Raw genomic sequence first — 14917 nt, 5'->3', positions numbered from 1 at the left:
AAGTTGAAATGAAAAAGTATGCCCGCAAACGTTTCTTAAAATACCAGATCAGTGTCGTAGCAGAAGCAGCGCTCCAGCACGGTCATACTGAATACAAAAAATGCAAGATGCAGGTTCATATTCGAATTGGAAAACCACTTTGATCGCAAATTAGAGACTGATTTCGAGCCGCACGTGGCTAAAAACATTTTGAACGGCAGCGCGCTAGGATAGGTCTCAAATTTGGTGATTAGCAGTGGGAGCAACCGCGCAACCCAGCGCCATGAGGAAGCGAAGCTCGCGTTGTAACTCTGACACTTTCAAGGAGGAGCAGATGGACCACAACGGTGACGACATCAGCCTGCTGCAGCGCCCGCTACGCACCGCCCACACGGGATTCGAGGAGGCCCGTCGGGCCTATGAGGATGGCACCAGCGAGGTGAGTCTCATCTGAGTGGAGTACGTGACTCAACTGTAGCCCGCAATGGCGGAGGCTCCTGCTCCTCAATTTTGTCAATCCTCGGATAAGAATCCGCTATTCCAACAGGTGCGCCAGCTGCTTAGCCAGGAGTGCAGCCTGATCTACGAGTGCAAGGTGTGCCGCAACATGTTTCGCAGCCTGGCCAATTTTATCAGCCACAAACGCGTCTTTTGCTGCGTCAGCGCCCGTTCCGCGAATGGCAGTGGATACACAGTGAGTGGGCAGTAAAGACAACCTCATTACAAAGTCCCTAGTACCATAGGATGTCAACTAATCGCTGTTAATTCTCCCGCAGGATCAGAATTCCACTATGATCATACAAACGGGTGGTGGTCCGTCGCCGCAGGACATAGAACATATGCTCCGCAGCAGAAGCACGGGATGCTCCCCTGTTCCGCGCGAGGTGCGTCCTTTACGAGGAGGAGGTGGCAGCATAAGGGACCTGAGTGGTGTTATTGAGCGTCTGCGGCGGGAAAAGGCTCCATCACAGGCCAATCGAAGCTCCTCCACTGTTTTGCAGCTGGAGTCTGTGCCGAACTCAAGCCAGGCCGTTTATCAGACCATCAAAGTGGACCAGGACGACAGCATAAGGACAGAACTGGACGAGGTGCATCGCATGCTGAATCCATCTGGAACCGTTGTGGGGCCCGACGGAAAGGCCTTGGCGACCGTTAAGATAGAAAACAATGGAGGTAGTGACTCCGGTGAAACCGGCGAGCAATCCATCAGCGATGAAACGGAGACGAGTATTTTCTGCGAGATCTGTATGACTACTTAACCGAATAGGCCTTGAAGTCAATTAGTGACTGGTGTGTTTTCTAATCTCGTTTACAGGCAATCTGACTTTTCAGACGCACAAAACACTTGAGGTGCACATTCAGAAGCATCACTCATCATCGGCGTTTGTGTTTCAGTGCCCAGCCTGTTCGCTGACCTTTCTTCAGGCCGCTGCTGTTATTCGTCATTTATCAAAGGATCACAAGTAAGTTGGACTCAAACTACACCAACCAGGAAATATAAATAAATATGTGTATATACATACTATTATCCATGTGATACTATTCTTCTACTTCAAGAGGTTATTAAATTTCTTCGCAGGATCCATTTATAACTGGTTATTGCTTTCGGTTAGGCGACCCATCCAATTCTTAACTTTAGTCATTTGTAAAAAATCAAATTACTCCCAACAAAACAAGGTACAAACATAGCTCTCCAATTTCAGTTTTTTTAAGCCCTTGTATCCTTTGAATCGAATTATGAATAAATCATAATTATTCAATGAATTATTGACATAAATGAGAGAATTATAATAGATAGGTTTTTTATAGGGATAGTAGTTTTTGTAAAAAAAAAAAATGTTTTTATTTGTGAACTAATATTTAATATTGGTCTTCTTAAAATCAACTTTACAGGAAACCAACTCGGCGCATTCGAATGATGCGGAACACTATCCTTAAGCGACGCATTCAGCAAGGAGATGTTCAGCCGAAGGGCCCCTGCCGGGAGTTGAAGCGCCTACAGCTCTCCGACGACGTGGTGGGCTATGTCCCTGAGCCATTAGATGCCAGCGGTGAGCATCGTAAGATCATGTCTCTGTGTATCTATTGCGAAAAATCATTTGAGCGTCGCGCTGCGTTGTCAACACACCTGCTCAATTGTCGGGCGAAGCAGGAGGCGCTGGCCAAGCCGGCTCCTTCCGTCAAAAAACTGAAAACAAAGAGCAATGATTCCAATCTGGATGCAGCTGATGACGAACCAACTACACCCATACATCTGTTGAAAAGTGAAACGATCAAAACCGAGGAAATTACTCTAAATGAGATGTTCGCTGATCTACCAGAGCCGAACGACTCATTTGCACCTGGTCTGCACACAGTCTCATTGGACCAGCTTAATTTAGGCAATGTAAGTGACTCTGCTAGTGATGAGGCCTCAAACACCGACGACGACCACGAGCTTGCACCAGGGGCGGGACCTGAATCCAGTGCCGATGTGGACGATATCAAGGGTAAGGCCAAAAAGAAGCGTAACGTTCCAGTTGAGAAGCAGCTGCGATGTCGCTGTAAGATCTGCCACAAGCAGTTCAATGCCCTCGGAAATCTACGTCGTCACATATCCATGTTCCATTACCGCGCACGCCGTTTCGGCTGTAATCTTTGCGAGTATCGCGCATTTCGGCGCTACGATATTGTAAATCATTTGGGATTTACTCATAAGATAGAAGGAGATCGAGACCAGCTAACGGAGCAATATGTGTCCACCCACGAGTGCGAGTACTCCCGAGACGATGTTGACGGAGATATAATTTTGCTGGATAAGGAGGATGAGCTTACAGTGATGGAGAAGGATGCTAAACCCCCTATTAAAACCTATGAAAGGCGCTTGAAGCGTCTTAAAACCATAACAGATTCTGTAGGTGAAGTGCAACCCAAATCACCAACAATCGCGATCAAAGAAGAACCTGGCCAGGAGCCATTGGAAAGCACTCCCACGCCCAGCAAGAAGCGCCGCAAGTCTCGGACCCAAATCTCACCCGAATCTGGAGAACATCCCCAGGATAAGCGTCCCATTCGTAAGCGCGTTAAGGCGGTCAACAAGGACTTTGTCTACGATTTGGTCAGTTTCAAACCCGATGGATCAGGCCCGCAACCTCCTGGTGCGCCGGCTGTAGAATCCATGCGGTCCAAACTGCGTCGTCCGGCGACGGTAAGCAACGATGAAAGTAAGCACAAACAGTGCGAAGCCTACATTACGGAAGAGAAAAAGCCTCTTGTGTTGGGCATCACACGACGCATCATGCTGGAACTCGTGAGCCAGGGTCTGGCGGTGTCTGCTACTTTACCAGAATTGCCCTCAGAGCGACCGCAGATACGACCTCGTCTTGTCTCGCACTCACGCAGCGAAAGTGGATCCCAGCAAAAGCAAAATTTTGTAGAAACTACAGTGGATCCTGCTCCGGAAACCGAGAGTTTCATCGAGAAGATTGCGAAGCGAACAGCAGCTGCTGGCAAGGATAACGCTGTCATCAGCAACCTGTGGAACAAGGTCAACACTGCGATTGCCCAGCAGGAGAAGCAGCAGAAGAAGGAACAGGAGCCGACTCATGAGGCTCAGCCAGAGGAAAAGTCGGAAACAGAAAAATCAAAGAGCCCTCTCCCAACGCCGCCCAGCATATGCGAAGCCATCGTGCCCGAAACTCTGGCGACCACCGGTATGGATTGTCTGCGTGGAAAGGGCAGTCAAGCGGGAGCTTCGACAGTGTTTCCGGCCTTGCCCAAGCCGCCATCCGTTTTGCAGGCGGCTGCCAATGGGACCATACAGTTCACTCTAGACAGTCTCCTGCGAGCCGCTCTGCAGAACTAAACGGAACCGGAAATGGAAACCACCGCCACCAACATCGTTGCTACTTTCGTTGTCTTTCCTACTGGATTTTTCCTCAAACTTTCAACTGGTCCTTTCCCATCAACCGTTTTGAATGTAATTCACTAGTGTCCTTATTGTAAAACCAACTAAATAAGAAAGAGAATCCCTTGATGATAAATACGCTTTGAGTATTACGCGGTAAAAACAACCAAAACAAATTGAAAATCGTAGCATAATTTTGGGCTATTAGCAAATGTTTGTTGTTTGTGTGAAAAAGTACAGATTTTTTAAATGTTATAGTTAATACTGTAAACGTACCTAATTTTATATTCCCGCATTAAGTAAGTCACGCGAGTGTATACGGTTGTTGTCAGTGTGTGCATCAGATTGCCCTGCTAGGACTTCAATCAGATTGTATGTTTCATTTAATTCGATCCTATCCTGGTTTAGCTATACTAAGGTAGGCCGATTGAAACAGTTTGTATACCTTTTTTATATAAAATACTTTTAATCTTGTGTAGTGACGGCAGATTTTATATTGGTTGCTTATCAAACTTAAATGTATAATATATATTTATTTGTTGTAGTTTTATTTGTAATCCTAAGCTTACGTTCGACTTTTCGCACTTGTAGGAGAGGCAAAAGCATACCAAAGAATTACTCTTTGTCGACTAAATCGGTACGCTGTAATTCGAATTAGGATGATGGAGGAGCTATGGAAATTAAGTTTGTTGACGTTTCATCTTGCCATCTATCATACATCCATCGCCCCACCATCGCCTAATTAGCATTATTATATTCAGGAACATCACAGCTGCGGAGTCGAGAACACGACGACTTCCCCCACTATGGTGCATAAATTTGTTACTCAAAATGTTAATTGGCAACTAGCCGAAAGTCAGGAGCAAGTTGAACAAGGCAGTCTGCTGTACACACACAGCCCAGATACATGTTTTTATATATTTTATACATAAGACACAGAACAGACATAAGAAGTAGAAAATCACTCGCAGACATTTGGCAGATTCCTGAACTGCACGAGTGGTTCAATGTATTTATATATCATTGTAATGTACAACGTAGAGCCTTAAATCAAATCACCAAATGATAATAAATCCTACGATAATCACTAACAAAAATGCTCGGAATGTGTACCGATACCAGATACCTGATACCAGGAAGGGCAACAACAAGTGTCCAATTTCCGACGCCCGCTCCAGCTGGATGGAGCACCCGTGAAATAGAACAGGTCACCAGGCAGCTGTGTACCCACGGATGCTGTTGCTCCTGCCGCCGTTACTGCGGACGCCCGACAATGGAAATTGTGTCACGGCCAGGAGTATGGGCGTGAACATACGGATTTGGGCAGGGTTAGGACGTGGTTCGGCTTTGGCTTGGGCTGGGCTGGGCTGGTGGAAAACCGAAACTGGGACACACTTTAAGGCTAAGCGTGTGCGTATCTGTGTCCGTGTCGGAAAATAGAGAGGCATGGAGCGTGAGAGAGCGAGCTGGCGAGGAGCGACTGTTTGTAATTGGAAACCGAAAGTGAAAACGCCCAGGCCTTGAAATTCTCGACAGGAGCCGCACAGATAAAAACTCGAAATTTATTTAGCAGGGGTGGTAGTGCTTCAGGCCAAATGCAGGCAAATTCAATTTTTTAATTCTTATTTATTTTTTTGCGAAGGTAAACAAGCTTCATTGGAATAAATAATCAAAAGCCTTTTAATGGAAAAATGGATTTAGTTGATTTTCACCTATGTTTTACAATGTCAAAAATACAAAAAATTTCATGCGGACTTGAAATATTTGAATTATATTAAATCCAAGTACTGTGTCATGTGGTCCGGACAAAACTACATCCTTTGATTTTCATTTAAAAGATCGAAAGACTTGGTTCTGGAAAAGTTGAGTTTCGGTAATAATAATAGAACATCAGGTAAATCTCATCTGGTAAAAACGTTAGGCAAAATATGAAACCCATTTAAGAACGCCACTAGCAAAGACCTTCTCTTTGAACAGAGCTGCGGGCATTGAAGCGAATGCGAAGGCAATGCAAAATACTTATCAAACCTTCTACCTATACCAAGCCCACTTTGCCTGGGCAAATTTGTGCTGCATAAACTGATTAAGTGATTTCAGGTTCAGACCCGGCCACCTCCAAGCCCATCCACGTCGAACGCAGTCCGGAGATCGTCAACAAAGCGCTGGGAACAGGCAGCTGGCATTGAAGGGCGACAAAGGCATGTACCACAACTTATACACACATGGCGTATGGTATGGCACATAGTATACCCACATACCACGGAGAAATTGCGGGCAGGTGCCAGTTCCTTGCAATCAGATCCCTTCTCAGCAAATGGAGGTACTGACTCAGAAAAAAGCCCTCCACAAACCGGGAGTCTTGCTGCTGCGTAGGAAACCAGGACGGCAAAAAACGAGAAAGTCTTCATTGCTCTTAAGGAGGCTGTGCCTCATGGCCTATAAATGCGGTTAACTCGCTCGCAAACAACAGTTGCCATTTATTGGGGAGCATGGAATAATTTTTTCCAGGACGATTTGCAGCCGACGGACTCATGTCGTGCTATTGAATATGTAATTGAGACAATAGAAATTTAAACACCTCACGAAGCATTGCATCTCTAACGCTACAATCCCTCGTTGTTAAATGACATTTAAGGTCCTTTCATATATTTTTAATGGGCATCCGTTAGCATAGTCCTTTGGGCTTAACACAGTTTGCGAGTGCAAATAATTGAATGTGAACATTCTGACCATTTATCAACTTGGTTCAAAATGGGGTCCCGAAAATTATCACAAATTTGTTCTGAAGGACGGATACTTTTGCTGGATCGTATACCTATTTAAATGTTGTTAACGGGCTAATGGGCATGCGTTAGTCAAGACGCTCGCCGACAAAGGTTGCTCATATTTTAAGTCAGTTTTGTTCTTAAGAGAGATGAATAACTATTTATGTGCTTGATTGGGCAACTAAACTTTGCTAACCAAAATGGGGAACGAACATATCTAGTCTACATGAGAAAACAGTCGCACCAGCATGTGTTATATGGTTTGCATCACCATATCCCATACATCGCTCATTCGCCATGGGGTACGAGACACTTTGGATCCCCGTTGAGCGCTACTTAAAATCAAATTAAGATAATGAAATCGCCGTCGTGCAGCCTGAATATATTTCAATTTGGGTCACACAGTATCTTGCGGGAGCTTTCCCGCCAACGCTGCCTCTACCAACGAAGCCCAAGGGATTGGGTGGGGAATTGGCCACTGCCCGACAGCTCCACTCCCGCCAGAATTCCGCTTTTCTCGCGGCGGCAGCTGCGTCCTATACAAATTTTGGAGCTCAGAAGTGTTCAAACTGTACTAAGTACTGTTTATTTACTCGCCGCCCAATTGAATAGTGGCAGAGCGCATTATTACCGATTATCGCCGGGCGGAACAGATGCTGCCACCCCACCTGGAGTCGCAGTGGGTTGCCAAATAAACATGGACAGCGATGACAGGGAAATGGGTGTTACTGGGTAACCTGCTGGGTAACCTACTAACACGGACGCACCATCAGAAAAGGGAGAGCGCGAGCAAAAAGGTATGAAAAGAGCTGAGGAGAAAGTTGGGAAGATGGGTGAAAGGAGCCGCGCTGCCTGTCCTCTGTCATCTGTTGGTGGGTTCGCTGCTGCCGTTGCCGTTGCCGTAGGACGTTGAAGGACACCACCAGCAGCAGCCGCGTCGGGAGCATCGCCGCCTGCGTCTGGCGCTCCAGTGTTGTCCTAGTCCTAGCCGAACCAAGCCGAACCAAACCGAACCGAACCGAACGGAGGAGGAGGAGTTCGCATGTATGTTGCCATAGCTCGTATTCTCGATGCTCAAATTCCAAGCTCGCCAGTCGAGTTTCGGCCGTCTAACCCAGCAGAGGTGTGCAGCGGACAGCAGTTGAACCACCGCAACCTACAGCACCATCATCAGCAGCAGCCAGAATAGCTGTGCCACAAGAGAACAGGAGCCCTGCCCTTTGACACGCAGCATCCACTACAACAACTGCCAACGCAATGCCATGCTGTACTGACAACTGACCCAGCTGCAACTGATTAACTGGCCGACAGACGGCACAGTATCGCTATTCATAAGGCGTCCATGTTCGTGGTCCGTTTGCTGGACGCGGATGCGGGGAGCAGATTCCGCTGCGGAACAGCATCAGCGCGAAAGTAGGCAACGAAAAACGGAAAATCTGAAAATCGGAAATCTAATTAGCGACGTCAGTGTCAGGACTGCAAATCCATTAATCCAGCCATCACATCAACAACTTTTCGACAAACAGTCCTTGCTGAAGTCCTGGCAAAAAAAGACCACGAGAGTCGGGAAAATTTAACGCAGAAAAAAGGGAAAGCACTTTCCCTTCGCTGTGCCTGTGTGTAGGTGTTGGTGTGTAGGTGTGTCGGTGTTCCGCTGTGCTGTGGTATTAGTGTGCCGCTGTGCGTGAGAGTGTGTGTGTGTGTGTGTGTGCGAGTGCCTGATAACGCGAGCCTGCTGCTGACATCACTTTCACTGGGAAAGCGAACGCGAGGAGCCAGCCTGCAGCCCGGGAATCTGCCAATCGAGCCGCACGGCAACAAAATCAATTAAACTACCAACACTGCAGGACAACCGCCAGAACAACAAAGCTGCCAAGAGCCAATTATCGAGCAAAAGCGCACGGAAACCGAACGAAGGACGAGCCCATCGCAAGCAAGATGTTCTCCATGTGCACCAAAGTGAAATCGCGGAGTGCGGATCCGGACACCCCATTCACGCAGCAGTCGCAGTCGCAGTCGCAGTCGCAGCAGATGCAGCAGCTGCACCTGCAGCAGCCCCAGGCGATGGGTAAGTGGGGAAGGCAGGAAGGGAGGAAGGCCGGAAGAGAAAGTGAAACCGAACCAGGACTGAAACCCAAACCGAAAGGCAGTCGGTGTGCCCTCATTTAGGGGAAAACCCTTGAACTCGTTTTTGCTGCCCCACCCCGAAAGTAGCACCCCTCTCCGCCCTTCTTGGCCCCTCCCAGCTGCTTATTTTTCTCAATGAATTCGCACACAGGCGCAGCTGCGCGTCTGTCTGATACTTTCTCCTGCACAGCCCCCGTTCCCCGTTCCCCAGTCCCTGCATCCTGCGTCCTTTCAGGCCACATCCCACCCACTCCTACGCTTAACTTATCAAGCGGAATCCAGTATGCGGTTGCAATACTGATGCTGCAATTGTTGACAGTGCCACGCCCATTACCCAGCGTGTGTGCGTGTGGCTGTGTGTGCTCTGCATTAAATCATTAAGTAGAGACAACAGAGCCCACATCGCATACGTACTATATGGGTGTGTATGTGCCATGGAGCACTCTGGAAACGAGTCGGGGTCCAGGATGCCAGGCTGATGCAGTTCGTCGCATGCATAAGACATGCGGTTGCACTCGAAACACAACTGAAACGTTTATTCAGCTTTGATTTTCCGAAGGTTCTACCTATACTAGTTATATAAATTCTCTCAAATCTAGTTATATATCTTTTTCCAAGCAGAGACTTGGACATTTTATTTTTGTGGTAAGGAGTTCACTTAAACCTAGGTCCTACCTTAATAACTCTGAAAATATTCATAGACAAATGCATTTGCCATATAAATACTGTTATTCCTCTATGGAATTTTTCCGAGTGTGCGTGTTACTTTAGTGTACTCGTATATCCCAGCCCTTATTCAGTTTTATATCTAGACAGGCCAGCAATTATGTCTGTACACGTTTGTCGCTGTCCTCGCCTGCAGATTCGTCTTCGGCCTACTGCGAGCGGGAATCCGAGAGTGGAGTGGGCCAGGACTCGTTGGCAATTCTAGCTGATTTGTCATGTGGATGTGGATGTGGCTGCAAGGATGCCAGCATGCAGAATACCCACATGCAAGTACGCCTGTGTGTGCGCGTGGGCATGGCTACATGCGGTTGTGTGCGTGCACTGAAGTGGCGCACATGATGTCCGCTGCCTTGCCTTCTTATACAAGCAAGGCAGTGTCCTTCGGCGAGCTCGTTCTCTCACCAACCCCGATGCAATATGCCATAGTCCCTTGTCCCTTGTCCCTGGCAGCCCCAGTTGCGAGCTCATCCTTTCATCATCTCCGTCGACACTTGGACTGCGTCTATCGTAGTCGTCTGCAATTCGCTTGCTTCTGGTACACTTGCAGCATTTTATTGTGACCAGGATTGACTGTCTAAAAGTAAATGAAGAATGTCAAACGGGTTTCAACTGTGCGCCTAAGTTACATATTTGGTTTGTTCACCCCGTTACTCGTAGAGTAAAACATCAACGTGATGCAGATATCCTATGTTTTCCTAGTCGGATAGCTGAGGAACTCAACTATGCCGTTCCCTCTTCTTTTTTCATAGCCCAAGCTAATTATTAAATAGCATAATATAAATATAAGCTGCACAATCCATTTCTTAATGTGTATGAAAATGGCATGGGTCGCAGGGAAAAGATGGGCAGATGCAGACCATTTTGGAGGCAAGCGGCGGTTTCTAGCACGCCGAGCCTAGAGCGTTTTTCAAATGCTGGGCGGGCCCATTGCATCCCATTCCCAGCCGAACCAAGTTGTCTCCAGCCACTCTGGTCGTAATCAGTTTGCTGCAAAGGCAACATTTCGAGTGGTCGGGTGCGGAAAAAATGCCAGAGAGGTCCTTCAATTCCGAAATTACAAGAATATCACCCGGGGCACATTCAATCGCCTATCGGATTCTGGGAACAACGATGCTAATGGCTTCGTTCAATACTGGGAATTTAAGAGCTTTTGCACTTATTGCTATGAAATCATGAACAATTATTTTGCGTATTGGGTTAATTAAATATATCCTATATACATCTGCTGATATTTTTAACAAGCGTTTTATATCCGTTACTCGCAGAGCAAATGTGTATACTAGATTCGTTGAAAAGTGTATATTAATATATCCCTGATCAGTTGGTGGTATGAAGGCCTTATTCTCAGGAACTATTAATACAAGAAAGTTGAGATTAGGCATTCTAGAAACATAGACGCCACGCCAACACGCCCACACTTTTGAAAAATATTTTGATTTTGCTCTTGTTATTAGTCATGCCATTTTCTACCGAAATACCGAAAATATTTTGAGAACTCCCTTTGCCCACCAACAATTTTGAAAATTTTTTTGATTTATTTTCGTTTTATTATTGTTTTTTTCCCAATTTCTATCGATATGCCACAGAAATGTTGGAGCTTCTCGTTTGCACTTTTACTAGCTGATAGTCAACTGCAACTTGTTTTATATTACAATCCGCTCGCAATACATTGTAATATGTACTGTCCAAAAATCGCTTAAAATTTGTTTGTATCTTACCTAACATAACTTGCTTGGGATTTTAGCACTAATATGGAATTTTGTACTTGTTTTAAAGAATCCTTTTTCCAAAACTATTGGAAACTATTCCAAAACTATCGCCTTACATTGGGCGACAAATTCAAACGATAGATATATAGATAGTTTAAGACCACTTTGCCGATTATTACTCATACGTACTGTTTAACCAAAAGTTTTAACAATTGGTGACATAACATTAGGTAATAACTTTTGTATCTTTTTTGGGATATCTTTTGTAATCTGCTTGCACTTTGATTATGAAATATATTTATTCAGCTCAACGAGGAGCAATTCTACAAGTCTAAATTAAATTTAAACAAAACACTATGAACTCGTCACTGACGGCAAAGGTGTGAAATGGCTTCGGATCGGTTGCCCATCTGTATTGAAATAATTAATTCAGTCCACCGCAAGCGTCGTGTTTGCCACTACCCCAAATCCTGCAGGAGTCCACTCCTCTCCTCCGCCTCCCAAATCTCCGCCCACTCCTCCGCCTGCTGCTCCTGAACCCCACTTTCGACTCTCGATACTTGACCAAATAAATGGTATGCCAGAGGTAATGAATTTGAAATGAGAGACCACGCCAACAGGGCAGAGGAACTGCAGCAGGAGCGGAGGCTGGCTGATTGAGTTGCTGGCGATGCAGATCCGGGGGAATTGCTAAACGAAATTCCGTGTTTCGTTTTTCGCCATTCGTTATCCGGTGCAGCCAGTCGCACCTGGACTGGCCTACACCTGAAACTTGCAGCTCCGGATACGGTGCGTGGGCGCTGGGTCCTCGGCTGTCGGATTTCAAATGGCGACGAAAAGGGAAGAAGTCCGTGAATGGGAAATGGGCTCCAGCTGCAGACCTTGATTCCCGTTCAATTAGTGGCATCGTGTGACTTGCCTCTGGGTACAGAAAATTGGGTTATGGGCACTGGCCAGTGAATGCGGGCTAGTTGGGATTCGCTGGCGGATTCGCTGGACTTTCCCCACTTGGCACTCACTCCACAAATCCTTTCTTCTTTTCTTTTCGCAGGAACTGGCGGAAAACAAATCAAGGGAGGCTATCTACTGCGCTACAAAAGTGAGTATCCCCTACTTCAGTAGAGCTAAAACCTGGTAAACATAATGACACAATCCACAGATATTTCGATCAAACTATTAGATAGCTTTCGATATCTGAACAAGCGATGTAACACCTATTAGCGGAATTAGGACCTTGTATACTTTCAAGAAATATTTCAAAAAATTACATATTAAGTTGGAGAAAATCTTAAATTCCTAGTGAATTTTATAATCGCCCGTTTGAGGCGGAATTCACCTGCGGCAAGGATAGTAGTTGTGGCTATTGCAGGACCTTGACAGGACGATTCAGACCCTTTCTCTAGCTGTCAGCACGGTAGGCTCGAGTCGCCCAGGGACGACCAGAACCAGAACCCTTGGAAGAGGGGACAATCTGTCCAATCAGCACAACAGCAGCAATCCTCGCAACACAGACTCAACAGGATGACGCAGCATCCGTGGAGCATCGTTAGATGGATGCGGTTCCTTGCATGGGGTATGGGGTGTAATCATTTCGGGGTCACATTCAAGTGTAATTACTCATGATTTGGCAGCGCAATGGATGTGTCATTGTCATGCTTGCTGTGCCGGATTGAGAATCATGGCTAAATTTGTTGAGTCCTTGGGGCAAATTAATGGAGAACAATATAAAACACAGGAATGGCAGCTAAGCTGCAAAAGCGTACACTTGGATACGCCTTGACTTAGAATAATTACTTTAAAAATCAATTAGTATGAAATGCAGAATAACTTCACATATACAATTTGAAACTGCGAAGCTTGTTTCCCAACCTGAATTCGTGACCTTCTGCCCTTACAGAGCAGATGTTCTGGAACCGCTGGGCGGAGGAATGGGTGGTGCTGTACGATGACTCGACCATGGCCTGGTTCACGGAGCCGGGACGCTCCTCTCCGACGGGCAAGATCCTGGTGAAGGAGGCGCCCGAGATGCTGGCCATCGCCCACTGGACCGGCCAGATACCTCGTCGTCCGCCGCTGCCGGCGGGAGTGAATGTGTCCCAGTTGATTGCCCTCGGATCGCAGCGCAAGCGGTCGAAGGTCTACTGGATGCTGGCCAAGTCGGAGCAGGAGGTGAGCGACTGGATCGATGCGATTACCAAGACCCTGCCGCCGCCACCGCAAATCGAGCTGGTGGTGGACAAGCCGCACCTGATGAACGTGCTTCGCCGTCCGCTGGTGCGCATTAGACGTGAGTAAATCCCCCTAAACAACTTTAATCCATCCGGATACTCGTTTCGCCTAAGTAGCCTCCACTGGTGGTGTCGTTCACCTGAGATAAATATTGACCACTTTTTAGGGCTGAGAATTGGAAAATAAATAAGTACACTGTGCATACCAAAGAAGTAATAGTTTAAACAAGACTATAGAAGCTTAAGTGAACTTTGTCACTCATGTTAGTATCTTAATGTTAGTATAATAATTAAATGTTTTGGTTATGGATTTATAGTATGATTATGGTTACGTTACTCACGGAGATTCCGTCTTTTGATTTCTAACTTCTCTAAATATATACAATTTTACAATTCTACACTAAGTTAATACACTTCAATCGTAGAGTAAAAGCAAAACGAATAATTATTCTAGTGTCTTTGGTAAAAGGCTGTACTAGATTCGTTGAAAAGTATGTAACAGGCAGAAGGAAGTGTTTCCGACCATATAAAGTATATATTATTGATCAGGATCAATAGACGATTCGATCTGGTCATGTCCGTCTGTCCGTCCGTCTGTCCGTATGAACGGCTCGATCTCAGGAACTATAAAAGCTAGAAACTTGAAATTAGGCATGCAGGTTCCAGAGACATAGACGCAGAGCAAGTTTTTTTCCAAATGTTGCCACATCCACTCTAACGCACAAAAGCCGCCCAAAACTGATTAACGGGTATCTGATAGTCGGGGCATATCGTCGACTATATCGTTAGTATGTAGTCTGAATCGAGTAACATTTAGTTTCAAAATTAAACGCAAATTTAATAGAAACATGAGCAAAGCCTTTAGTTAATGAAGAAACTTTATACACACTATTTAAATTATGCATACTTATATGAAGTATAGAAAGACTAATATTCTTGATTAAATTTCCAATTTTTCTATGCAGCGGCCACCCAGTCGGAGGTGAAGCAGCGCAAGGCGGCGTCCCACGGTGCCAGTGGCAGCAAACATCACCGCTGCTCCTCGGCGATTTCCACGATGGTGTACCGGCAGAGCCAGGATCCGCTGGTGAAGAGCGACGCGGCGGTGGCCATTCTCAGCAAGAAACCGGACTCAAAGGCCTCGCTGGCTTGCGCCCTGCCCTGGGGCCACGGATGGGGCTGGGCCACGCTGCCCAACGGGGTTTGGAGCGGCGGACTCACCTGGTCGCAGTGCGAGGACACCTTCACACTGCACGCCCTGCCCACTACCCACTGCACCAACCTGATCGACACCTCCTGCAGCGGGGCAGTGTACCACACGGACATCGGAGGCTTCGACTTTCACTCCTCGGGCGTCGATGACATCGGGGGCGAGGACTTCGACTATGCCATGGACTGCGGGGATTTCATATTCTAAGCTTCACCCAACCCCCAACCGGCGGGCAGGAGCCATTCGTCCTTGCCCGCCCAATTTGTCTTCGATTGGAAGAAGCTCAG

The 14917-nt window shown here is 46.6% G+C and overlaps 2 protein-coding genes across 2 annotated transcripts; both read left to right on the top strand.

Moving 5' to 3' along the window:
- Positions 1-39: 39 nt before the first annotated feature.
- LOC6552604 (zinc finger protein 800) lies at positions 40-4400 on the top strand. Its single transcript, XM_001978961.3, has 5 exons — positions 40-418; positions 527-673; positions 756-1224; positions 1295-1442; positions 1873-4400. Exons 1-5 carry the CDS (start codon positions 263-265, stop codon positions 3821-3823), a joined length of 2871 nt encoding a protein of 956 aa, XP_001978997.1. The 5' UTR covers positions 40-262; the 3' UTR covers positions 3824-4400.
- Positions 4401-8360: 3960 nt separating this feature from the next.
- LOC6552605 lies at positions 8361-14851 on the top strand. The gene is made up of 4 exons (XM_001978962.3): positions 8361-8698; positions 12244-12291; positions 13090-13479; positions 14386-14851. The coding sequence occupies exons 1-4, from the start codon at positions 8569-8571 to the stop codon at positions 14835-14837; spliced, it is 1020 nt and encodes a 339-aa protein (XP_001978998.2). The 5' UTR covers positions 8361-8568; the 3' UTR covers positions 14838-14851.
- The last annotated feature ends 66 nt before the right edge of the window (positions 14852-14917 follow it).

The sequence above is a fragment of the Drosophila erecta genome, unplaced genomic scaffold (assembly GCF_003286155.1).
Source record: "Drosophila erecta strain 14021-0224.00,06,07 unplaced genomic scaffold, DereRS2 tig00000000-arrow-pilon, whole genome shotgun sequence".
NCBI lineage: Eukaryota > Metazoa > Arthropoda > Insecta > Diptera > Drosophilidae > Drosophila > Drosophila erecta.
The sequence above is the reverse complement of the archived record's forward strand: the minus strand, read 5'-3'. Positions and strand labels throughout refer to the sequence as shown.